This window comes from Peromyscus eremicus, chromosome 6 (genome assembly GCF_949786415.1).
Source record: "Peromyscus eremicus chromosome 6, PerEre_H2_v1, whole genome shotgun sequence".
Classification (NCBI taxonomy): domain Eukaryota; kingdom Metazoa; phylum Chordata; class Mammalia; order Rodentia; family Cricetidae; genus Peromyscus; species Peromyscus eremicus.
In genome coordinates, this window is record NC_081421.1 from 106,214,760 (window position 1) to 106,241,944 (window position 27,185).

Here is a 27,185-nt window from a genome sequence, read left to right on the forward strand (position 1 = left end):
ACTTGTTGGTACCCTTTGTCTCAAGGCAGTTGAAAAATGGCTTTATGAGCTGGAGAGATGGCTCTGCGCTTAGGAACACTTGCTGTTCTTGCAGAGGATCCAGGTTCAACTCCCAGTACCCACATAATGGCTCACAACCATCTGTAACTCCAGTTCTAGGGGATTTGCTACCCTCTTTAGGCAGGCACACATGTGGTGTGCAGACAAAGTACCCATACATATAAAATAAACATGAAAAAAATGTCCTTTGAATGAAAAGAGGAAAGAAAAAGGACATTAAAATAAAAAGCTCCTAGGTATGGTAGAGAGAAAGTTTGTTATAGGTATGTAGGAGAGCCGGGGCAGACACAGCTAGGAGAATCCAGAGTGGGCGTGGCCAGGCTGAGCTGGCCGTGGGGAGAAGGAAAGGGAGAGGGGAGAGAGAGAGGTTTAATTACAAGTTCATTTGGTCCTTACACAAACCTACTCTGAATGATGAATTTTATCTTTCATAATTTGGTAGTCTTAAGAAAACCATTAAGTAAGTAAACCTATGAAAAGTATCTTAAGTCACACCTTGTTTTGGTTTTGAAAGTCTTATCCAACAATGTTTTTCTTCTTCTTAAAAGAGAGAAGCAGTTTTTTGTTTGTTTGTTTTTCTGTTGTTTTGTTTTGTTTTGTTTTTCAAGAAAGGGTTTCTCTGTAAAGCCCTGCTGTCCTGGGCTCTGTACACCAGACTGACTTTGAACTCAGAGATCCTCCTGCCTCTGCCTCCTGAGTGCTGAGACTAAAGGTGTGTGACACCACACCTGGCTAGAAGCATTTTAATAGATATTTAAAGTCATCTATATTAAAAATGTGGGGAGTAGAATGTACCAGGCTTTGCTGACTCCCCATGGGAGGCCTTACCCTTTTGGAGGATGGGATGGGGGGGTGGAAACGCTGTGGGGGAGCAGGAGGAGGGATGAGAGGGGAATCTGTGGTTGGCATGTAAAATGAATAAAAAAGTTTAAGTAAAACAACAACAACAACAAAAATATGGCGAGTATAGGGCTGGAGAGACGGCTCAGCAGTTAAGAGCACTGGCTGCTCTTCCAGAATATCCAATTTGGATTTCCCCAGCACCCACATGGCAGCTGACAACTGTCTGTACTCCAGTGCCAGGAGATATAAGGCCTTCTGACCTCTTTGGGCACTGCATGCATGTGGTGCACAGACATACATCCAGGCAAAACACCCATGCACATAAAATAATAATTTTTAAAAATGTGGAGCATAGGAAATGTCTGTAAGGACTCCCTTCTGTTTGGCTATGTGATCTAACTTGGTGATGCTAGACTAAAGCTTGTGTATTAATGGATTTAGAGTCTTGGCTGAAGTTTTTCTCTCCATGTGTTTTTCAGGGTCTACAGTTTTTAACATCTTCAGGGGCGTTTTGGAGGTGGTAATTGGCATGGCTACTGGATCTTTTCTTGGGTTTTTTATACAGTACTTTCCAAGCAGTGACCAGGTAAAAGAAGCAATCTGAGAAAACCGTGCTATAAATTGTCAATGGAAGAGACTTCTAGAACACCTTCCTCAAAGCTGGATGTGCCGGACATAGTTGAGGAAATGGCCCCCTTTTTAAGCTGCTGATTGCTCTATTGGTGCCATGTATGAGACTGAGGGAGAGGTACACACATGGGATCCTAATGCTGCTCTGGAACGTCCTATCTATAATTGTATTATGGACTCTTATATAATTAATATAAATATATAACATATTTGTATGTAATACATCATATAGAATTTCTATGTACATTTCAAATTTCATTGTAAAATAATATTAGTTACAAAATAATAGGATATGTACATTTTCAGAAGTTGTGTAGTATTCAACTAAATCAAGACTTATTGTGGAGTTTTGAACCCAGTTTAGTATCAAACTACTTTAAATTCTAGTGCTGTCAAGCAGATAAGACTTCCAATATCTCATAATATAGTCAAACATCTCTCTTCAAGATCAGCTTTCTTAATGAGAAGCAAAAGCTTTTTCTCTTCACTCTCCTAATTCTTCTAATATTAAAAAAGCATGTGGAAATGCTATCTTTATAAAATTTACATTATTTTGAAAATTCAGAACATTCATAATGGCATTGGAAATTTCACTAAAGCAAGTGTTGTATGCAGAATGTTTTTGTTTCCATCTTAAATCCTAGGTATAGAATAATCAATCATTACAAATTAGTTATTTGAAATAATCGAGCTGATCACCTTTTCTTTCTTCCAGGACAACCTTGTGTGGAAGCGAGCCTTCCTGGTTCTGGGCTTTGCTGTGCTAGCTGTGTTCAGCAGTGTTTATTTTGGCTTCCCAGGGTCAGGAGGACTGTCCACACTGGTCATGGCTTTCCTTGCAGGCATGAGATGGAGTGACAAGAAGGTGAACTTCATTGTAATTTCATCTGCTCATGACTCCTTTTTAACAAAATTCCTTCTTTTCAGCTCTTTCTTAATGTTATACTAACAAACTTTTTCATCATAAGAGCCATTTTCTATACATACACAAATGTATACCCAGTGTCCATATGCATATGCCTTTCGCCCATACACACCAATTATTATATGACTTAATGTCTTTGCTTAAAATATACTACAGTCATATGATCACAATCCATCCCTACTCCTTTATAGATGCAGGGCATTGTACTAGATGGCTGGACCACATTTAATGTGACCAGTTTCTCTCTCTCTCCCTCCCTCCCTCCCTCCCTTCCCCCCCCTCTCTTTTTCTCTCTCTCCCCCCCCCTCCTTTCTTCCTTTCCTTGTGGTGATATTTTATTTGTGGTGAAATGTGGTGATATTTTATTTTTATGTTAATAAATAAAGTTTGCCTAGAGACCAGAGGACATAGCCAGCCATAAACAAAAGTCCGGCAGTGGTAGCACACGCCTTTAATCCAATCACATGGGTGGCAGAGTCTCTGTGTGTTCAAGGACACAATAGGGAACAGCCAAGGGTGGTGACACATGCCTTTAATCCCCAGTACCAACCATAGAGACCTGGAGGTCTGTACAGACAGGCAGTGACAAGGAAGTGAGGTAGCTGGGCTAAGAGCCAATGAGAAGGCAGAACAGCAAGGCAATTAAGACACAGGTTAGACAGGAAGAAGCTGGTTCTCTGGGGAAGCTACGGCGGTGAGGTGAGCTAAGGTTAGCTGGTGGTTGTTCTTATTTCTCTGATCTCTACAGCTTTTACCCTTGTATTTGGCTCTGTGTTTCTTATTTAATAAGACTATTTAGAAATTTGTCTACATTTCCTTCCTTTTTTTTTTTTTTTTTTTGAGACAGGGTTTCTCTCTGTATTTCCCTGGCAGTCCTGGAACTAACTCTGTAGACCAGGCTGGCCTTGAACTCAGAGATCTGTCTGCCTCTGCCTCTTGAGTGCTGGGATCAAGGGCATGTGCCATCACCACCCAGTGTGACCAGTTTCTTACCAAAACATGCTATGTTGTACTTCTATGTCACAATAGTCATTACTTCAATAAATGGACCCTTACATGTACCATATTTCTTAGGTGCTTAGACGTTATCAATTCTATGTCACTCTTGCAGGCTACTAAGAAAAACATTGACAAACTATGATAGAAAATCTTAACTTGAAAAATGTTTTTAAAAATATCTTCAAGTCAACAAAATACTGTGTTTTTTTTAAAGATTCTCCATAGGATAAATCTCTAAAAATAGAATTGCTCTAGAGAAGAGTATGCTCACATATACATTTGGTCATATCAACTTGCTCACGTATACATTTGGTGGTATCAGCTTGCCCTTTTTAATAGGCTGAGCCAGTTTTCATTCCTAGTAATATTTTGTGAGAGGATTGGTTTCTGTCTTGGGTATTTTACTAACCTAATAGGTGAAATGTATGTCCTGTTTTGATCTAGTTTGTTTCTCCATGCATGAATCAATCACCATTTCATATGATGATTGGGTAGTACAGGAACAGCCTTTTCACACTTTTTGTGCATGTGACACTTTAAAAACTGACTTTCCAGAACACTAACAATGTGAAGTGTCTCAGTGTGTGTTGCTTTCTACTTGTCCATGTTTGTGTGTGTGTGTGTGTGTGTATGTGTGTGTGTGTGTATATGTGTGTATGTGTGTGTATGCGTGTGTATATGTGTGTGTATGTTTGTGTATGTGTGTGTGTATATGTGTGTATGTGTGTGTATATATGTGTATGTGTGTATGTGTGTGTGTATATGTGTGTATGTGTGTATGTGTGTGTATATATGTATGTGTGTGTGTGTGTATGTATGTGTGTGTATATGTGTGTATGTGTGTATGTGTGTGTATGTGTGTATATGTGTGTATGTGTGTGTATGCGTGTGTATATGTATGTGTGTGTGTATGTGTGTGTATATGTGTGTATGTGTGTGTATGCGTGTGTATATGTGTGTGTATGTTTGTGTGTGTGTGTATGTGTGTGTGTGTATATGTGTGTGTGTATGTGTGTGTGTGTATGTGTGTGTGTATATGTGTGTATGTGTGTGTATATATGTATGTGTGTGTGTATGTGTGTGTGTGTATATGTGTGTGTGTATGTTTGTGTATGTGTGTATATGTGTGTATGTGTGTGTATATATGTATGTGTGTATGTGTGTGTGTATATGTGTGTATGTGTGTATATATATGTATGTGTGTATGTGTGTGTGTATATGTGTGTATGTGTGTGTATATATGTATGTATGTGTATGTGTGTATGTGTGTGTATGTGTGTGTGTGTGTATATGTGTGTGTGTGTCCCCCACATGGGTGTGGAAGCAGAAGTTATGTCGTTTGTTTCCCTCCGTCGTTCTCCACCTTGTTTTTGAGTAGGGTTTCTCAATGAATCTGGAACTCTCTGCTTTAGATAGATTTTCTGGCCAGAGAGCTCCAGGAATCTGCCTGTCTCTCCCTCCACCCCACCCCCACTTCCGCTCCCCCCCCACACACACTGAGGTTAGGGATACTGACCCTGGCTTTAACATGGACACTGGGAAGCTGAATTGGGGTCCTCCCACAGCACTTTGCTCACTGAGCCGTCTCCTCATTCCTGATGTAAACACTTGAAGGTTTTGACACGTTATCAGACTTTGGTCTGGAACTGTATCCCTTCCTTGTCTGACAGTGTAATATAGAGTCTGTGAGCTTAGATTGCTCCAGCTAGTCTCAACTCTACAAGTTGCTAGGTGTACAATCTTGTTGTCAGTTCTTTCTTCTTACCAGTGGGTCCCAGGCATCAGACACGTCTTCCAGCTGAAGACCTGAGGTGGCAAGTGTCCTTACTCTCTGAGCTCTGGCTTATCTTAGACAGTTTAAAAAAAAAAAAAATAGGGCCTAGAGAGATCATTCAACAGGTAAGAGCACTTGCATCTTCTACAGAGGGCCTGGGATTTAGTTCCCAGCACCCACACAGTGGCTCACAACTCTGTAACTCCAGTTCCAGGGGATCTGATACTATTCTGATCTCTACAAGTGCACATACATATAGACAGGCAAAACACTCACACACATAAAATAAACTCATCTCAAATTTAATAAAAATAATTTCATAAAGAAGACTCATTACTTCTTCCTCCAGTGGAATTGCTTATTTGAATTATATTTGCATACTTTCCTTAACTAAGCAACCTAAAATTACTAGTCTTGATTTTTTTTTTCCTTTTTAGACACAGGGTAGTGTATCACATTCTGGTCTCAGATTTACTGTGTAATTAAGGCTGGTCTTGAACTCCCAATCTTCCTATCTCACAGGCTTGGAGTTCATCTGTTTGGCTTGATTTGCTACATTTGGCTAGGTTGGCTGCCTGGCCACAGAGCTCCAGGGATCCATCGATGCCTCTGATTTCTTACTGATCTCAAATCCATATCCCAAATGAAATAATTCAATTTTTTTGGCAGTTCTAACTCTACATAATAAAGTTTTCGTTTCTTCTCTTTTAGTCAGAGGTAGAAAAAATAATTGCAGTCACCTGGGACATTTTCCAGCCCCTTCTGTTTGGCCTGATTGGAGCAGAGGTATCTATTGCATCGCTCAGACCAGAAACTGTTGGTAAGGATTTCTCAGTGGTTCTTGTGCTAGAACTATATCTTTAAATCCTGACTTGGAATATCTTCAGTAGGTATTTGTTTACCATTGTCACAGTTATATAAAGAATTAGCTATGATCTAAGTCTTTAGAGAAGTTGGCTAGAGAATAATGCTTGTTACTCTGAGTGAAAAATCAGGCCTACTGCCCAACATAATGATGTTCATCTAGCCCTGTTCTGATCAAGAGCTAGAATTTTAAAGGTACTGGTTAGCTCTGTCATGTGTTCTCATGAGTTGGAAATGCTTGGTATTTGTTCTTTATTCTACATTCAAACAGCATCATATTAAGATTGTCCCGATTGACAGCACTACACTTGCAATTAATTAATTTGTAAATATCATTCCTCTCTTTACATCCCAATGTTCTTCCACCCATACCAGGAATCCTATTTCCTGCCATCCTCTACTGAATTGCAAGTATTTCCCCTTATTTTTATTCATCTTTAAAAATGTGTATGCATAGATAGATGTAGCGCCTCTGTCTCTCTGTCTCTCTCTCTGTCTCTCTCTGTCTCTCTGTCTCTGTCTCTGTCTCTGTGTGTGTGTGTGTGTGTGTGTGTGTGTGTGTGTGTGTGTGTGAATACAGGTGCACCCATGACCAAGTGTGTGTGTGTGTGTGTGTGTGTGTGTGTGTGTGTGTGAATACAGGTGCACCCATGACCAAGCCACACATGTGGAGGTTCAGGATTCAGTTCTCACTTTCCACCTTGTTGGAGCAGAATCTTTCATGTTGCTGCTGCTGTGCTGCACGTCCCAGGCAAGTTGGCCTGAAAGCTTCTGGGCCAAAAGCATCTCTCCCTCCCATCTTGCCTGAGGAATGCTGGTATTACAGATGCATGCCATGGTACCCAGCTTTTTAAGCGAGTTTCAAGGATTGAACTTGGGACATCAGCCTTGAGGAACTAGTACTTTTACACCATCTTCCTGGCCGTTTTTTATATCTGTTAATATGCCATCTACAGGCTTCTTCTCTTTAGAATTTAATTTTTCTAATGTCACATTTCTTCAAAGAATATCCTTTCTTTCTGATACATACCAGACACGGGTGAAGTTTAACAACATTATGATAAGTGAAATAAGACAACCACAAAAATGCCAATACTGTATCACTCCACTTATATGAGCAATATGTAACTAGAAACTAAGGCACAGTCATAATGGCATAAAATAAAAGTATGGGTTTCCAGGGCTGGAGGCTGAGGGAAATAGGAAATTGCTGTTTAATGGGTATGCAATTTAAATTTTGCTAATGAAAATGTTCTGGAGTTTAGTCACATAATAGTATAGATTTATTTAATGCTACTGAGCCCTGCACTTAAAAGTGGTAAAGATGGAGGATCTCTGAGATGGTACAGCAGTTCAAGAAGATTGCTACACAAGCTAGGATGCCCAAGTTTGAACCCAAGAATCCACATCAAAGTAGAAGGGGAGAACCAACTCCATAAGGTTGTCCTCTACATGTCTGACCTCTAATTTCTCATTGCGGCACATATAGACAGATAGATAGACAGACCGATTTTTAAATTGGTAAAGGTGGCACATGTTATTAATATTATTAAAATTAAAATATACTGAAAAGTATAGATAGATAGATAGATAGATAGATAGATAGATAGATAGATAGATAGATGCTTTCTCCGTTCCACTCACCCTCTCACCTGGCACACGCCCTCTTCTTCCCACCTTTAAACTTCTCAAAACCAGTGACAGCCTTCCAGCCATCCACATCCACTCCATCTCCTTTCTCAGTACCTATCCATCAAGCTTCTACTCCACCACGCAGCCAATGGTGCTCATCAAGATTACCTGCCTAAATCCAGTCTGTGAATTGAATGCTCCTCCACATTTGTTGTTATTGTCTCTTTAAAACACTCCTCCACTGAATTCTGCTGTTTTCCTTCAGTCCCCCATTTACACTTTCTAGAGCTTAAATACTGGCTTTTATCTATTTTCCCCCAACACCCTCACCCCATCGCTGTGCCCCTCACCAAGATCTCTGCTTTAACCTTGTCCACGCCACTGACATCAACTATAACCAGCCCAAATCAGCTCGTTTGTATCTTGTGCTGCAGGCAGTAGATGCTTTTGAAGATCTACTAGTCTAGGGAGCTGCTGTCCAACAGAAGGAAGTGGCTCCCTCCATCAAGACCCAGGGTTTGCAACACAGCCTCTTATGCTGTGCACACTCTGATCTTGAGAAAGGGATTTTTCTTTCCTAAGCTGCAGACAGTCTCCAGCAGTCTGCTTGGGTTCTTCCTTCCATACTAGTTGATAAGTATCTTGAATAATATGTCTAGTCTTGTACTCTGCAAAGAAGTCACAGCTACTTTAATGAAAAGATTGTTTTTGTTTTGTTTTTTTCACTTATCTATGCTTGCTTACTGGTTTGTCTGTACTCAACTTAACACCACATGTATAAAGCAGATTTTTGTTTCCGACTTCTTCAGACTTCGAGGCTGATCAGCTCATAAAGTATATATTTTGTCTACCCACCACCTTGTTTAAAGTTTGGCATGCATTATATCATCAATTTTTTACATTATTTTATGTGTTTTGCCTACATGGATATCTTGTAGAATATTATTTTAAGGTGTGTTACTTTTGTTTATGTTGCATTTGTTTAATTCAGTGAAGCTGTGTTATTTTGCCTGTCTAAAACACCTGATGGTCTAATAAAGAACTGAACAGCCAATAGCAAGGCAGGAGAAAGAATAGGCAGGGCTGGCAGGCAGCAAGAGAATATATAGAAGGAGAAATCTGGAAGGAGAAAGAAGAAGTAGCCAGAAAAGGAGGAGGACTCCAGGATCTAGCCACCGAGCTACACAGCAAGCCATGGAGTAAGAGGAAGATTTACAGAAGTAAGAACAGGAAAAGCGTAGAGGCAAAATGTAGATGGGATAATTTAAGTTAAGGAAAGCTGGCAAGAAACAAGCCAACCTAAGGCCAGGCATTTATAAGTAAGAATAAGCCTCTGTGTGTGTTTATTTGGGAGCTGGGTGGCGGGCCCCCCAAAAGAGGAAAAACAAAAACAACATGGATACATGTGCACCACTTGTGTGCCTGGTGTCTGAAGAGTTCAGAAGAAAGTGTTGGATCCCCTGAAACTGGAGTTACAGATAGTTGTGAGCCATCATGTGGGTGCTGGGAACTGAACCTGGGGCTCTGCAAGAGTAACAACTGCTCTTAATGACTAAGCTATCTCTCCAGCTTCACCTTAAATCATTTAATACAGCCATGTTAAATCAGTGATTCTCAACCTACCTAATGCTGTGACCCTTTAATGCAGTTCCTCATGCTGTGGTGACCCCCAGACACAAAGTTATTTCTGTTGCTAACTGTAATTCTGCTACTTTTATGAATTGTAATGTAAATATTTGATATGCAGGATATCTGATATTCAACTCCTGTGAAAGGGTCGTTCAACCCCCAAAGGTGTGACGACATACCACTGTGTTGAATAAACACATAGAAGAAAATGTGGATCTTGCTATAAAGTGTAAGGTGTTGTGTCAGCCCAGTATATAATGTACTGACACTGGCTTGATGGATCTCAAAATATGAAGAAGGAAGAAGCATCAACATCTAATTTAAATTTATTTTGCAAGAATTTAAATGTTTGATTAAATCCTGGTTTTATAAAGGAAAGATTTTAAACAATGGTGTGATTGATCTTATTTATTTCTTGATCAATTATATGCAACCATTTTTGTATTTAATGTTTTAACATTATTCCTTATTGATAGTATTTTGAAATGTAATTTTTCCTGACATCTCATTATTTCTAAAACCTGAATATTTCTTTCAGGCCTGTGTGTTGCCACGCTTGGCACTGCAGTATTGATACGAATTTTGACTACATTTCTGATGGTGTGTTTTGCTGGTTTTAACATAAAGGAAAAGATATTTATTTCTTTTGCATGGCTTCCAAAGGCCACAGTCCAGGTAGGTAACAATTAACAGAAAGGCGTATCAATGTAACTTACCTCTGTAAGACACCTTTAAATATTGAATAAGAAGACTTACCTAAGTTGGTAGAAGTAATGAGTTGGTAAATGCCAATCTACTCTAAAAGTTTCATTTGTGATGGCTCATTTAAATTTCTTTGGTCACCAGGGTGAAGATTAAAAATCCAAAAACCCCATACAGACTAGAAAGCAACCATGACCAGAGAGGAAGATTTGAGTTTTTATCATTTAAAACACTAAGTCACTTGAAAAGAACCATTTTAACTCATCTTATCTCAGATCTCCCAAGAAGAAAGGAGAAAGGGAGGGAGGGAAGGAAGGAAGGAAGGAAGGAAGGAAGGAAGGAAGGAAGGAAGGAAGGAAGGAAGGAAGGAAGACAGGCAAACAGACAGGCAGACAGGCAAGTAGGAAGGAGGGAGTGAGCATGGCTTGTCTTAATGTTTGGAAAACTTTCAATAGCCATATGATTGATGATAAATTACATTTGCCCAGATCTTTATACACAATGAAAGAAAGAGTAATTGAAAAGGAATTAAGGTTTTTTTGTTTTGTTTTTCAAGATAGGGTTTCTCTGTGTAGCCCTGGCTGTCCTGGAACTCTCTCTGCAGACCAGGCTGGCCTAGAACTCAGAGATCTGTCTGCTTCTGCCTCCCAGATGCTGGGATTAAAGGCATGGACCACTATGCCCAGTCTGAAAAAGAAATCTAGAAATGCTTTACAGTGGTTACTAATCATCCATGGTTTCACTCTTTGTGGATTCTGTCATCCATGGTCTTTGTAGATTCTGGCAGCCATGGCCTAAAAATATTAAATGGAAAAGTGACAGAAATAAACATTTAAGTTTTAAAATGCATGCTGTTCTGAGTACCACAATGAAATGTTGCACTGGCTTGCTCCATCTTGCTTTGACTGCCTTTGTCCACCATGTCTGCCTTGTAGACACTGCTAATCATTTTACAGCTGTCTTAGCTATCCAATTGACTTTTGGAGGATCCTAATGCCATGGTCAAGGGATCCTTATTTTATTTAATAATAGTGCCAAAGGGCAAGAGTTGGGATTATAGCAATTTGCATATGTCAAAGAGAAGTCATGAGGTTTTTCCTTAAAGTTAAGAAGTAAAAGTTCTTGACTTAATTAGGTAAAAATAAAGTATATGGAACATTTGATGCTATCCATGTTTTCATTGATCTACTGGGGACCTTGTCAATATCACTCATGATTAGGGGGAGACTCTTGTATTGATTTCCTAGATGAGTAGTTGATACTAACTTTCCACAGCTAGCTGAACCTCATGACAATAGCTTAGTCACATAAATCAAAATCTGTACATTCAAATACACAAGTGATAAAGAGAGCACATACAGATAATTGTTTGACATTGTTGAGCATTCATTTATCTGGATATCTGGAAATGCTAATTAAATTAGGATTGTATAGGTTATAATTTCTTACAAATATTAGAGATCTATGATTGTATTATCTATTTTCAAACTAATTACATTACATAACTTAAGCATCCTAGAGACTATTTTGTAGTTATTGGAGTAGGCAGACTTTTATGGTCATGCAATGAAAATCAGATATGATGTTAATTTAGGGGATTATGAGGATGCAAACCTGCTGTGATTATATTCTAGGCTTCCTATGACTGTGGACTGGGATGTTAATTTAGGGGGATTATGAGGATGCTGTGATTACATTCTAGGCTTCCTATGGCTGTGAACTAGGACTCTATTCATTCCAGAGATTTTTTTTTTTAGTCAGTCTTTCCAAGATATCTAAAACCTAAAGGCGAAGGAGAGTAGAACAATAAATGGGATAATTTGTCTGACATAGTAGCTCCAGCTTCCACACTGCTAGTAACATTAGTAAGTAAATATCAAAACAATGACTTCATCTTTTTTTCATTTTTAAATTAAAGGCTGATACTCTCTTACCATGAAAACTATTTTTAAAATAGGATAAATTACATATATAGGATGTGTTGGGTATTGTATGTCTTGTGGAGGCAAACACAGTCACTCCTCAATATCCTCTAGGAATGAGGAATGAGTTTGAAGACCCTCCATGGATACCAAGTCTGCAGACACTCATTCAAGATATTATAAAAGGGTTATTGTCTACATATAACTTAAGCATATTTCCTACATGCTTTCAATCATCTCTTAATTACTTGTCATTGCTAATACAATGTTCTTGTATTATTTAGACAGTAATGATGAGATAAAAGTCTGTACATGCTCATACAGATGAAAATTTCTATGGTATTTCTGAGCTGCAGTTATTTGAATTTACAGATAAAGAACAGCTATAGAATGAATCATTATCACGTATGGAATTTTAGTTTTTCTCTGTTGTCACTACATAAAAACAAGGAGGCTTATATGTATACAAATATATATGTATACAAATATATATGTAGTTCTTAATAGTTTGGTTTATGATCTTTCATAGGAAATATATGTGTATATATTTTTTAAAGATATTTTTAAAATATCATATATTTTAAATCACAGTTTGGCATGCACACATATCCTAAAACATACACATACATATATACACAACAGAACTGGAAGAAAAAGGTATATTGCAATTCAGAAGGTGATATTTTGCCAAAAAATTCATGAAATGTTCAATTACTTATTACACAGAATAAGCCATAATAACAAAGAGCCTCACAAATAGCAGAGGAACTGAATGAGCTAGACTTGCTCTTCTTTCTTTCTTTCCAGCAGTCTAGCATGGACATTCCGGAGTTGACAAGGTTGCTGTCACTCTCGGCTTGTGCCTCTTACCCATAGGTTCAACTTGTACTGCCATTTTCCTCCAGTGGGGAGGGGGCGGGCACGTGGGTTCGCTCTGTTTTGGGTAACAATCCACATCAGTGTCTCATCTCTACTCTTCGCTCAGTGGTCAGAACATAGACATGCAGTTAATATAAAGAGACTGGAAACATGAGATCTCTGTTTTGTCAGCAATGTGACCAGCTGAAACCCGGGAGTTCTGGGATAGAAGAACAAAGGGGCTTCAGATACCTATGGACACCTAGATTCTGCCATTGTGTGACTGGCACACTTTTTCTCTCTTGCTCTGTTGTCTTAGAAGCAAATATTGCTCTTCACTTGCTAGAAGGAGTTAGTCAGATGGATCAATGTGCCTTTCCCTGTGTGAACTAATAGTATTGCATTTTGCCTCTAAGAGAAAATGAGCATTTTCACAATACATTCCAATAGATACATATTAAACAAAGCACTACACCAACTGCTGGGGCAAAGAATTCACCAAATAACTAATGAATTTAACATTGTTTTGAAGGTCCCTACCACTTCCGTGTTTCATACCATTTGAGAATTAGTGTATGCTCCATAGAAAACATACTGATTTAAAATTTTACCCACTTCTAAATAATAACTATAACCACTCCTGTAAGTTTTTTATTTATTAAAGTGATAAGAACAGGTACCAGACTTGATCTTAGCCAAAAGACTGAGACACGATAAGTATTTTCTTTAATACAAATTCTTAAAGTTAAAATAGAAAACGAACAGTAACTTCCAACTTTTGTAAGAGAAATATATCATGTACAACAATATTTGATTAATATAGTGGGTCTGTATTAGGGAAACCCTAATATATTGAAATGTACAGATCTGATACTACATGACCCATGTGTATCTATAACATAAATGTTACTCTCCATGTAAGGGCGGGGAGACTTTGTAGAAAATCAAACCAACTTCAATACACTTTGAAAGAAGACTAAGTTGAATTAGTCAAGCAAAAGGAAAAGCAGCTTGTTTTCCCAAATGATAAAATATGTCACTTAAAAAAACGTGCGCTTGTCTTAACATTTCCAATCTTGTACTAAAACTTTCATAGGCTGCCATTGGGTCTGTGGCTCTGGACACAGCGAGAACCCATGGAGAAAAGCAGTTAGAAAAATATGGAATGGATGTGTTGACAGTGGCATTTTTGTCCATCCTCATCACAGCACCAATTGGAAGTCTACTGATTGGTTTGCTGGGTCCCAGACTTCTTCAGAAATTTGAACATCAAAATGAAGAGGAAGTTCAAGAAGAGACTTCAGCACACGTTCAGAGGTAAGAAAAGGAAACTGTTGATTGCAATGGCTAGAGAACTGTTTCTAGAAGCTAGCTGTATCAGGAAGGAAATTGAAATATATGATGCTGAGGTTCTAAATGTATTAGGACCAAACACAATTTGCAGTGGAGAAACAAAGGAAAGACCAAGATCCACATCTCTACTGTTCCCCAGAGCTTGCTCTCAGTTACTGTTAGCTGTTGGTTTCATGATTGGTGGTCTCCAGCCTCTTAGGCTGCAGATCAATTTTGGTTCCTCTTCCTTTCAACAGTTTCTGTCCCATTCCCCTGCTGCTCTGTCCTGTTCCCACCCTGTTTGCCTTGCTGCCTTCTATGAAGTGTTGAAATTGATTGGTCCTATTGACATGGACTTTCTGCTCCTGGGCGTCTCTGAGACTCATATCTATCTGTCATGCAGCTCTGCCATGCCATAGTTCAGGACAGAGGTTAAAGATAGATCTGCACCATTGTCCTTCCAAGGCCCCAGGAAGCAGGAAGAAAGATGGAAACTGTGCTATTTATAGTCTTTTGAGACAAGGGCTCAGTATATAGTCCAAGCTGGCTTGGAATTTGTGATCCTCCTGGAGCTCTGAAGTGCTGGGATTATGGGTGTGCACCACCACATGTAGCCTAAGTCAGTTTATTTCTAAGGAACTGATGTGGAAATTGGACATATCTTTCCTCTCTTTTGTACTGATGATTTTATCAACTATAATGCGATAGAAAAGAGTCTCTGGCTCACCTTTAAGTCTTCAAGGAACAAAAGACTCGGAGGCCAGAGATGTCATTACATTGAGTGCTACCACCACTTAACATCATATCTTACTAGGCATGGTGACTTATTTCTACAACCCCAGCTCCAAGGAGGCTGAGGCAGGAGGCTTGCCCACAAGTTCAAGGCCAGTCTGGGCTACAAAGTAGGTTCTAGATCAGCCTGGCTACACATAGAGACCATATCTCAAAAAAGCTTATAGGGACTAGGGATATAGCCCAGTCACTAAGGTGTTTGCTTTGCAGCATGGGGACCTCAACACCAATAAAAACACCTCAACACCAGTAAAAAACTGGATTTAGCAATGTAGGCCTTTAACTCTAGTGCTGGTGGGAGGCAGGAGTTGGAGGGTGGACAGAGATAAGTGAATCCCAGGGGCTTGCTAAGCAACCAGTCTAGCCAATCAGTAAGCACCAGGTTTAATGAATGCTTCTGTCTCAAAAACTCAGTAAAGAGTAATAGAGCAAAATACTCAGCATTGACCTCCAGTCTCCACACAACCATGCAGAGCACATATACAAATACACAGACACATGAACACACGCCACACACACAAACACACACACACAGCAAAACCTTTACAAGAGCTCTCAGAAAAGCTACCTTCTTTTTCAAGAAATTATAACATGCCAAAAGAGAAGGAATGAGAGGAAAGTCCTACCTGCATAGACCACAATTTATACCACATTCCAACAGAGCATCTTTGACCTTTGTGTATCACCATTAGTTCTTCATTCTAGGTCACCTGTGCCTAGTGAGTAACCATGTTCAAATACAGTTTTCAGTTTCATGGTGTTGTGCACGTACCTCAGGTGTTTGTTTTTTACTTTTCATACCCAAGGTAACTTTTTTCACCTAGAATTCAAGGTGCATTTTAATCTTGCAGTATATTTGACATGTGTGGTAAGTAGGCGCATTGTGGCTATTCTGACCCCATCCTGTGAACTGTAAAGGGGGGTCATGCGTGGTAGCTCACATATGTAACCCCAGTTCCGTCTGCTCTTCTCTTATAGACTACTGTTGTAGGCTGTTCTCCTGTGACATTTAGGTTCAAAACTCTGGTTCTAACTGGTTCATTTAGATGTCAAAAATTATGATTCTGTGGCATAGTGTTTAGTATTTCCTGAATGCTGTGCTCAGAGTATTGACTAGATTTATACCAAAGGTTGGATATGTGGTAAAGGTTGAAGCAAACATTATTGGTTAGGTACACTTTGATGGTCACCATAAACCTAATGTCTATCTGTTTATCTATTTTTTCAGACTCTGAAACTACATCTGGTCAACAAATACAGTTATTTCTGGATATCAGTAGATTAGGTCCAAAGCCCCCTCAGATACTAAGATCAATGGATGCCAAAATTCTTTATACAAAATACTGTATTTACATATAACATATACATGTCCTCCTACCTTTTATTTAATTTAAATTATATATTTATAGATTTCCTGTATATTTAATTATGTATTTGTGCAGGGCATAAACATGACAGCCAATTGTAGAGGTCAGAAAAGAATCTCTGTACCCACTAGGTAGAGTTTGGGGATGGAATTCAGGCCATCAGGCTAGGTGGCAAGTACCTTTACCCAGTGAAAGAACTTGCAAACCCAATATCACACTTTTTAACACACACAATGGACTAACTCATGTCAAGCTTGAATCTCAGGCTTTGTGAGAATTCCAAAATTCCACTTTTTGAGGAGCCCTTCATCTTCCTTACATAGACATAAATCATTTACATCTCTAGGGGTCCATCACTTCTGGAGCACAGAATGGTGTTATGATAGTCAGCATCCCCCTGCAAAAGGCCCATCTTCCCAGCTTTTACCCAAAGGTCATTTTGTCCTTCTTTCAGGAACTAACTACCAGTTCAAAAAGAACAAAGATTTGCTTGACACCATTACAACAACCTTATGTAATCCTTTTTTTAAAAAAAAGTTCTTTTATTACACTTATTTGGAGTGTGTGTGTGTGTGTGTGTGTGTGTGCGCACACACGTGCGCGCGCGCGCGTGCGCGCGCACACTCATGCCATAGAATATATTTGGAAGTCAGAGGACAGTTGACAGGAGTTGGGTCTCTCCTTTCACCATGTGAGTCCTAGGGATAGAACTCAAGTTGGTAGTTTTTGTGATGAGTGCCTTTAACTGCTGAGCTATCTCACTGGCTCTAATCTTTTAAAACAAGGTCGAAAACAACTTTCAATCTTTATACATGTATCCAAATCATGTGGAAGGTGGAAAGGTATTATAATAGACAGGACAAGCTCTCATTGCCACTGAAGAAATGGTTGCAATTTGAATTAGACCTTGTATTGGTCAGCTTTCCATAGATGTCACAAGCTACCTGAGAACAAAGTCTACTTATAGAGAAGACATCATTTTAACTTAGAATTTTAAAGGTTTCAGTCCACAGCAGTTAGCTGCATTGCTTTTGAGCCTGGGGTAAAGGCAAGCACATGATAGGGCAAAACTGCTCACTTCACTGCTAGTAATCAAAAGGAGAGAAGATTGAGCCTGGGTTCCCAAATCCCTTCAAAGGCACATCTCCAGGGCCCTAACACTTCCCTCCAGGACACACTTCTTATTGCTCCCTTTAGTATATGGGCCTTTGGAGGACATTTTAAATCCAAGCCATAGCAGATCTTTATGATGAATTTAAAAAGAGACAGGGACAGTGTGGTGGTTTGAAAGAAAATCCCCCAAAGGGAGTGGCACTATTAGGAGATATGGCTCTGTTGGAGTAGGTGTGGCCTTGTTGGAGAAAGTGTGTCACTGTGGGGGTGGACTTTGAGGTCTTTTTTGCTCAGCTCAGTGCTACACACAGTTGTTTCTGCTGCCTGAGTGAGGATCAAGATGTAGAACTCTCAGCTCCTTCTCCAGCATCGTGTCTGCCTGCATGCCACCATTGCCACCTGCCATGGCAATAATAGACCAAACCCCTGCACTGTAAGCCAGCCCCAATTAAATGTTTTCCTTGATAAGAGTTGCATGGTCATGGTGTCTCTTCACTGCAATAGAAACCCTGACTGACACAGCCAGCAAGCTAGGTCAGGAGGTAAAGGTGCTTGCTCCGAAGCCTGACAACATCAGTTTGATCCTGGATCCAATATGGTAGAGGACAAGAACCAGTTCCGTTGTTGTCCTCTGAACTCCATACACCACATTGTGGCGTGCAAGCACATGTGAGCACATGCAAGCACAATAAATAATAAATAAATAGATAAATAAGTTAAATAGAATACAAGATTCAGGTGTAAGAGTTGTTTTGTGTCAGGAAAAAGATAGGAAATGCAGCTGTCCATCTAAGTAGCTTGGTCTTTTTCTAATAATAGTTCTTTTCATCTGTTTTAGGAAGCCTGGGGAGTCCATTACAGAAGCTTGATGTACCTACCACGTTTACCATCCCAACCCAAAGGTTTGGGCTCACCTTCAACCAGGACAACTCTATTTCCCTTCGTTTCAGATGAAACATTTCCCATGAGATTTCATAAGCAAAAAATTAAAAATGTTTATGCTGCTAACAGTACCTCAGGGATTTGCTTCCTGAGAGAGATGGGGGAATAGGCTACTTTAGAAAATGAGAGAAGATAATTTTAACAAATGAAACATTCACGATTTTGTTAAAAATCTTGAAACATTTCTTCTTATAATATTAAAAAGTTTTCACAACAAAAAGCAATGAAATTTTTAAAAAAAAATTGGAACTCTGCTGTCCTTTTATGAACATCCAAAATGGGAGTTTTTTTCTTTTTTTAAATCTATGTGGAATGAAAGTAAAACTGTCTAAGGGAACAAGGGGGACTGATGGGGGAGGGAGGGGCCAAGAAGAGGGAGAGTAATGGGTGTGGGGCACATGCCAGTGTCCATATACATGTAGCAAAACAAGAGAACATGAAAAGAATGAGAAAAGTAGGAAATAATGGGATTTAAAATAAGAGACACTGTTTCTTAGGTGAGAACAGAACATGACTACAGAAATCTTCCCAATTTAATTTTTTTCAACTTAGTGTAATTCAAATCAGAAGCTAAGGAATATTTTTTCTGGTAGAACAAGAACAGCTAATAGAATCTATCTAAATTAGAGGTGCTAAGCAATTCTTACCATATTTCTCAAGGTTTTTCAGTTTGTTCAAAATACTTGGAAGCTATCACTATTTCTACTCACACATCTTTGCCCAGGTGTGATGTGTCTGGTACACGGAGTGAGTTCTCATGCTACTCCATTCTAAATCAGTTTCTTCCAGTGCTGTTTTTTTGAGACAAGATGTATTTAGACAGTATGTTACATGACTATTTTCTTTCATTACATCATGGTCAAAAATACTTGTGCAATTTTTTTTTCTTTTTGCACATATTGAAGTTTTCTTTTTGGTATCATAAACAGGTTTTTAACAGTTTGTTTCAAATTTCAAATAGATCAATGGGAAGGAAAAAGTAGCCTATAGATGGACACACTCACATGCAGCCATGTGACCTTTGAGAAAAGGACAAAGGTACCTCAGTGGAGAGAGGATGACCCATCAGCTATTGATGCTGGACACCTGGACACCCATGAGCATTTCATAAGCCAGAAGTGACAGCGCACAGGTGTGGTCCCAGTTGCTCAGGAGGCTGAGGTGGGAGGATGGCATGCTCTCACTAGTCCAGGACCTGCCTGGCCAACATAGCAGGAGCCCTTCTTAAAAGACAAAAGAAGTCATGGACATAAATGAAGATAATACAGGAGAAAACACACGTCACTTTGGATTAGGCAGTGACTCTTTACATACAAATCAAAAGCACAGTCCATAGAATTAAACACAAATATATCAAACTCTATTCCTGTTCAGAAGTTCTGCTCTCCAAGACTCTGGCCTGGGATGAAGGTGACTCAGCAGTTACAGAGGACCCTAGTGTAATTAATTCTCAGCACCCACATAGTGTCTCACAATCATCTGGAACTCCAGTCCCAGGGGATCTGGCACCCTCTTTTGACTGCTGTAGGTACCAGGCACACATGTGGTGCACATACACCAGCGGTTCTCAACCTTCCTAATGCTGCGTCCCTATAATCCAGTTCCTCGTGTTGTAGTGATCCCCAACCATAAAATTATTTTCCTTACTACTTCATAACTGTAATTTTGCTACTGTTACAAACCTTAACGTAAATGTTCATGTTTTCCAATGTTCTTAGGCAATCCCTGCATAAGGGTGGTTCTACCTACAAAGGGGTCACAAACCACAGGTTGAAAGCTGCTGACATATACACATTTTTTGCTGGGCGGTGATGGTGCACACCTTTAATCCCAGAACTTGGGAGGCAGAGGCAGGCAGATCTCTGAGTTTGAAGCCAGCCTGGCCTACAGAGTGAGTTCCAGGACAGCCAGGGCTATACAGTGAAACCCTGTCTCAAAAACAACAACAACAAACAACAACAACAACAAAGTTGTCTGTTTTTTAAATTAAAAAAGACCGGCTAAAAGAATAAAAAAACACAGATTTGAGAGAAAACACCTACACATCCAATAGATTACTAGTATCCAAAATACACGAAAAATATTTTTTCTTTTCTGTTTCTGAAAAATACTTTTTCTTTAATGAAATATTTTTGAAATTTTTATTAAATTTACAGAACTCTTAAAACTCAGCTGGAAAGAAATCGAACAGTCTGATTTGAGAATGGGCTTTAAAAAGGGCTGTCTAGACGGCTCCAGGTCAAGATGTTCGCCACCAAGCCTGAGCCCCGAACCCACGTGGTAGGAAGGAGAGAACCAGCTCTGGTTAGTTGTCCTCTCACCTGTGTAGACACACAACTACGTGTGCCCACCCTGATCCTCCCACCAAACAAAGAAGTAATGTAATGACCCTGGGAAAAAGATGGGAATGGATCAGGTAGCTCTCTCAGAAGACAGACAAGTGACAGATAAGATGGCCACGTATCATTAGGGAAGGTACACATTCAATAAAAAACTATCACATACTTCTTGTTATGTTCTTATGTTAGAATGAACAAAATCTAAAATACTTGTAAACAGTAAATTCTAACAAGGACATGGTCAACAGGCCCCCTCACTGCTGATAGGAATGCAAAGTAGTGTGGCCATTTTGAGAACAACTTGATAGTTTCTTAGTAAAATAAGCGCATTTATCATGTGTTCAAGTGATTGGCTCAATGTATTTACTCAAAGGAGTTAAAAATGTATATATACAAAAAGCTATTCATGTGTGTTTCTGGTATTCATAATTGCCAAACCTTAGAAACAATCAAAATATCTTGCCACAGGTGAATGGATAAACCTCCATACACTATTAATAAGAACTGTTAGAAAAAGAAATATTTTTTAAAGAAAATGAAAAGCACAGCCAAAACAAACAAATAAATAAATAAAAATGAGGTGGAGCTGGGCATGCAGCTTAGCTGGCGGAATGTTGATCAGCATGTATGAATACAAGGCTGGTCCCAGCATCAAATAAACCAGATGTAGTGGTCCAAGCATGTATGCGCAGTACCTTATGACTTGGGCTCATAGACAGCGACATTGATTGTTCAAGATGCCAGCATAAAGTAAGACTGAAGAAGACAGCCTTGAAAAGGGGGGATTGGAGTTTAATCTCAACTAGAGAACTGTCTTATTGACAAGTCTCTTCCAAAACCCTCAAAAGTTGAAGACAAGGCATGTTTACTAAAGCAAGCACTCAGCATTAGGAGCTTCGTAAAACAGAGAACAGCAATGCCAACCAGCAAGAGCCTTCCACAGACACAGGGAGAAACTAAAGACCTGGGCAACCAGTTGAAAAGGCTACTAATACTACCAGTTACACTTGCGTTCCTCTGAGTGCCCTCTGTAATAAGTTGACATTCATCCAGCCGGTGTACAGCAAGCACTGGGCTACTGCACTTATATCCTACACTCTCCTCCCTATACATCCCCCGCATAGCTGCTGTTTTATCCTCCTTTCCCATATAAGAGCACGGGTAGGTCTTGCTTAATTCAGCTAAATGTGATATGCCATAGGTGTTTTAAAACCATTCTGGCAGTTGATTTTTACTGTTTTGAGTAAGGATTTCATGTAACTCAAGTTGGCCTTGAAGTTGCTAGGTAGCCAGGGATAATCTTGCATTTGTGATCATTCTTCATCCACACTACTTATGTTGGGGTTACAGACATGTGCCACCATGTAGGGCTTTATGAGGTGCTAGAGACCGAAGCCCAGGCCTGTGGCATGGGAGACAAACATTCAAGTGACTGCCCAGCCCCCTGCTAGACTGGTTGTTTTCTTCCTCCTCGCCTCTTCCTCCTCCTCCTCCTTCTCCTCCTCCTCCTCCTTCTCCCTCCTCCTCCTCCTCCTCCTCCTTCCTCCCCCTCCTTCTCCTCCTCCTTCTCCCTCCTCCTCCTTCTCCTCCTTCTTCTCCTCCTTCTCCCTCCTCCTCCTCCTTCTCCTCCTCCTTCTCCCTCCTCCTCCTTCTCCTCCTTCTTCTCCTCCTTCTCCCTCCTCCTCCTTCTCCTCCTTCTCCTCCTCTTCTCCCTCCTCCTCCTCCTCCTTCTCCTTCTCCTTCTCTCTCCTCCTCCTCCTTCTCCCTCCTCCTCCCTCCTCTTCCTCCTTCTCTTGTTCTCCTCCTTCTCTCTCCTCCTCCTTCTCCTCCTGTTCTTCCTTCTTCTTCTCCCTCCTCCTCCTCCTTCTCCTCCTGTTCTTCCTTCTTCTTTTCTCCTCCTCCTCTTGTTCTTCCTTCTTCTTCTTCTTTCTCCTCCTTCTCCTCCTCCTCTTGTTCTTCCTTCTTCCTCACCCTCCTCCTTCTTCCTTCTTCTCCCTCTTCTTTCTTCTCCTCCTCCTCTTCTTCCTTCTCCTGTCTCCCTCCCCCTCCTGCTGCTCTTCCTCCTCCTCTTCCTCCTTGTCTCCCCATCCTCTTTCTTCTTTCCTAACCAATATGACTGTTAAGAATCACTCAGCTCCAGGTAATACCAGCAGCAAACAAACACAAAACACTGATGAGCAATGATCAGAAGTTTCTGCACCACGGAGTGCAGAGGAGTCACCCTGCACCAGCCTGGAAGGACCAGCTCCTGGTCATGCTCTGCTCTGCCCTGCCCGTGTGCATCCGACTCTCAAACCCACACCACGGCTGCTGCTCAGAAAGAGGAGCAGAAGCCAGAACCTTCTGAGTAGCATCACCTTACCTTCAGGAAAGAAGCCCTCAGAAAATGCAGCCTGTGTCTCCATGGCCAGATCTGTGTGACTGGCCAGCCCTGGCACCAAAGGAGGCTGGGAATTAGATAGCTTTGTTTGGTAGCCTTCACAGTGCAAGAGGCCACAGCAAAGTGTGCCAAACATGTCCTGAGTACCCTGGTTTATGTAGGACATTCCCATATGACCTACATAGTCACTCTGCCTAATCACACCAATCAGATTAACTAACCCACAAGTCTCTGGCCAACCAAGAGAGCACACCAAATCTAGTCCTTCCCTTTTGGCTTCATAGGTGTTTATTTCAACCAACTTGATTTCCTGTTGTTTAACTCTGTTCCTTTTCAGACTTCCATTCAAGCTGGGGGCACTCCACCACACCCAGGCCCAGTGTAGCCAAGATGCTCGTGTGCGGCAGCTGAAGGTGTGTGTGTGTTAGACCTGACCACACGTGACAGATGAGTGCCAGAACTAGACCTTAGCCACAAGGAAGTTTTCTCTTCCTCCCTCAACCCCATCTGGGTTCAGGGCTGGGACTATGGAAGGTTCAGTGCCTGGGGTTCCTTGCGTGCTGTCCTGCTGTCTGTCTGCACCTGCAGTTTCCATCTCACTGGCGGAGTAACACGTGCAAAGACAGGGGCTTCGAGAAGCTAAAGAAAATGGTTTCATCATCTTAGATGAGCTATGATAAGCATAGATGAAGAGTTCTCCTAAGTCAGTTTACCCCCAGTTTTGTTTCTTTGAGACAAGAATTATTTAAACAGCATGTTTAAACACTTTCTTTTATTACTTTATGGTCAAAAATACTATGTATGGTGAGAGACAGGATCTATCTTTTTTCTTCTGTATGTCGACATCCAGTTTTCCCAGCACCGTTTGTTGAAGAAGCTGTCTTTTTTTATGGTGTGTATTTTTAGCTTCTTTGTCAAAAATTAGGCGATGGTAACTGCATGGGTTTATAATGGGAGCCTCTGTTATGTCCTGTTCGTATTTCTGTTAGTGCCAGGACTGTGTTGTTTTTCTTACTGTGGCTGTCCAGTAAAATTGAAATCATGTATGGTAACATCCCCATCACTGTTCTTTTTGGTCAGGTTGCTTTGGCTCTCCAAGGTCCCTTACACTTGAGTTTTACACTTTTGTTCTACTTCTGTGAAGAATGGCTTTGGCTTTAGGCAGGGGGAGGGCTTGGACCTGCCTCAACTGAATGTATAAGATTCTGCTGACTCCCCATGGGAGGCCTTACCTTATAGGAGTATGGGGGGTGGGCTGGGGGAGAGGCTGAAAAGCAGGAGGAGGGAAGAGGGGGATCTGTGATTAGTATGTAAAATGAATAAAAAAATTTTTAATAAAAAAGTGTAAGATGAAATACACTCAAAAAAAAAAAAAGAATGACTTTGGGCTATTAATGGGGCTTTATTGAGTCTATATTTTGCTTTTGGCAGTTTAGACATTTTCACAAGGTGAATTCTTCTAATCCATGAGCATGGGCCAGCTTTCCATCTCCCAGTGTCTTCAATTTGTTTCTTGATTTTTTTCAAAGTCTTTATTGGTTAAGTTTATTCTAAGTATTTTTTTCCTGAGGCAATTATAAATGGGCTGCTCTTTCTTTTTCCTCAGTATGTTTATTTGTTAATATGAAGGCTACTGTTCTTTGTATGTTAATATTGTATTCTGCCTCTGCTGAAAGTATTTATCATATCTAAGAATTTTCTGGTGGAGTCTTCAGGATCTTTTATGTACAGAATAATATCTGTAAATAAGGATAATTGGACTTTTTTTTTACTGTTTATATCCCATTTTATGACTTTTTAATTGATTCTTTGTGGATTTCATATCATGCATCCTGATCCCATTCATCTCCCCATCCCTTCATATCTGCCCTCTGCTCTTGCAACCTCCCCCCACAACATAAAATAAAATTTAAAAGAAAAACAAACAAAAAACCCACAAAGACCAAAACGAAAACTAACACACACACACGCCGGGCGGTGGTGGCGCACGCCTTTAATCCCAGCACTCGGGAGGCAGAGCCAGGCGGATCTCTGTGAGTTCGAGGCCGGCCTGGGCTACCAAGTGAGTTCCAGGAAAGGTGCAAAGCTACACAGAGAAACCCTGTCTCGAAAAACCAAAAAAAAAAAAAAAACAAACAAACAAACAAAAAAAACTAACACACACACACACACACACACACACACACACACACACACACACACGTCTCAGTGTGGAAGGTGTAGTGTGGCCCAGTGAGTCACTCTGTATACACCTTAATCCATATATCTTTACTTGTAAGAGTTCATTGCAATGAGTCATTGGTCTGGTTCGAGGCTTCTGGCTTCTGTTGCACCCTTGATTCTGGGCCCTCACTGGGGTTCCTCTTGGATATCCTGCAGCTTTGGATTTGCAGGTCCAACCCCTTCACATGCTCTAGTAGTTCATAGATGGGGTGGATGCTGGGGTGGGCCAACATATAGCCCTGGTTCTGGGCCTGGGTGGTAGCTGGGTTGGTCAGCCTGCCAGTTTTCCCACATCCCTTGGTCTGACATGGTCACAGGTGGTGGCCCAGCCTCTGGGCAGCCACAAGGCCCTCAGTGGTAGCAGGATCCATGAACATCAACATAGACCACCACAGGTGCATTAGGGCCATAGACCCAGACATGGCCCTTGGCGGCAGCCCAGGCACAGACATCACCATGGCCCTGGGTAGCAAGAAGGCCACCCACGTCACCTGATTCCTTACCAACCTCAACTGTTCAGATCTGCCTCTCTCCTCAGCACATGACCCTTTCTGCCTCTCTCTCCCATTTCCCTACCATATACTTGTTCATCATAATGGTACACGATTGCCTGGTGTTGGCTGGTGCTTGATTTCTGCCCGCCTGGGAAAAGTGTCCTGGGGCAGAGCTGTAGCTGTCCCCTACACACCCAGAACTTATGGTGCTACATTTATATGCCTTTTATTTACTTCTTTTATTGTTCTGGCTCCATTATACTGAATGGAAGAGGAAAAGTGAATACTTGCCTTATTCCTATGAATTAACACCAATACTTATTTAACATTTTCATAAAACAGACAAGGAAAGAATGCTGCAACTTTTCATGAAGACAGTATACCCTGATACCAAAGACACAAGAGAGAAACAACAGAGAGGGAGAGAAGGAGAAGGAGGGAGGGAGGGAGGGATATAGAGAGAGAAAGTTATAAACCGTTCTCCCTAATGAACACAGATACAAAAAAAAAAAAAAAAGAAAAATCTCAGTAAATTATTTCAAACCCAGTTCTGCCTGGTGGTGTAGAGTGGAGTGTGGTGGTGCATATGTGAACAGAGGTGGAATGCCCGGTGTGTATGCCTAGTACAGGTGTGGAGTGCTCTATGTGCATGTTACTGTTAGTTAGGATGGGGTTTTCCTTGTTTTTGTTTTAGTCCTCAAAGTTTTGGACTCGGTTAGCACTCTTGAGAGGCTAAGAGTCATCGGATATGTGCACTGGACAATATTATGCCTGCTCAAAGCACTTGAGCTGTGATTTGTTTGGTTTTTTCCCAGAAAGAGTTTCACTGAGTAGCTCTGGCTGGCCTGAAACTTGCTATGTACAGCAGAGTGGCAGTGAACTCAGAGGTCACCTGCCTCTGCCTCCTGAGTGCTGGTATTAAAGGCATGCGCCACCACGCCTGGAGGAGCTGCAGCTCTTGGACTTGCCAGGCATCAGCTTCTTGTCTCACTCTTGTTACTTTGCTCCAGACTCTGGCAAAATTTTTGTTTCTTCTTCACCAAAACAGTAATGGCAAGAAGCTGCCCTGTATTTAGCCTCCCAGTAAGAAACCAAAGCCACTCAGCAGACAGAGTGGAGCAGGTACCTGACACAGGTCTACTCTATTTTCCCAAAAAGACCCACTCCCTCTGCCATGGACCCCTCTCTTGGCAGTTACAACTGCTGCACAGTCTTCTTGTGGATGCTGGCTTACTGAAGTCAGGCCCTCTGCATCCACGATGCCCTAGGGATGTGGGCAAGATGACTAATGCACATGGTGTGTGTCCTAGCATAAGAAGTTTTCAGGGCTACAGCCCCATAAACTGCATTTTCAGAGCTTCCACA

The 27,185-nt window shown here is 40.8% G+C and overlaps 1 protein-coding gene and 1 pseudogene across 1 annotated transcript in view; one reads left to right on the forward strand and one right to left on the reverse strand.

Annotated features, from left to right (window-relative positions):
* The window catches only part of Slc9b2 (solute carrier family 9 member B2), a 48,621-nt gene extending 30,017 nt beyond the window's left edge, over positions 1-18,604 (forward strand). Inside the window, exons 8-13 of the mRNA XM_059266293.1 lie at positions 1,383-1,489; positions 2,249-2,398; positions 5,943-6,051; positions 9,895-10,031; positions 13,935-14,155; positions 18,281-18,604. Coding sequence (XP_059122276.1) covers positions 1,383-1,489; positions 2,249-2,398; positions 5,943-6,051; positions 9,895-10,031; positions 13,935-14,155; positions 18,281-18,311 — 755 coding nt within the window. The 3' untranslated portion in view covers positions 18,312-18,604. The remainder of the gene's footprint in view (positions 1-1,382; positions 1,490-2,248; positions 2,399-5,942; positions 6,052-9,894; positions 10,032-13,934; positions 14,156-18,280) is intronic.
* LOC131913986 (U2 spliceosomal RNA) lies at positions 13,385-13,553 on the reverse strand (annotated as a pseudogene).
* Positions 18,605-27,185: the final 8,581 nt, after the last annotated feature.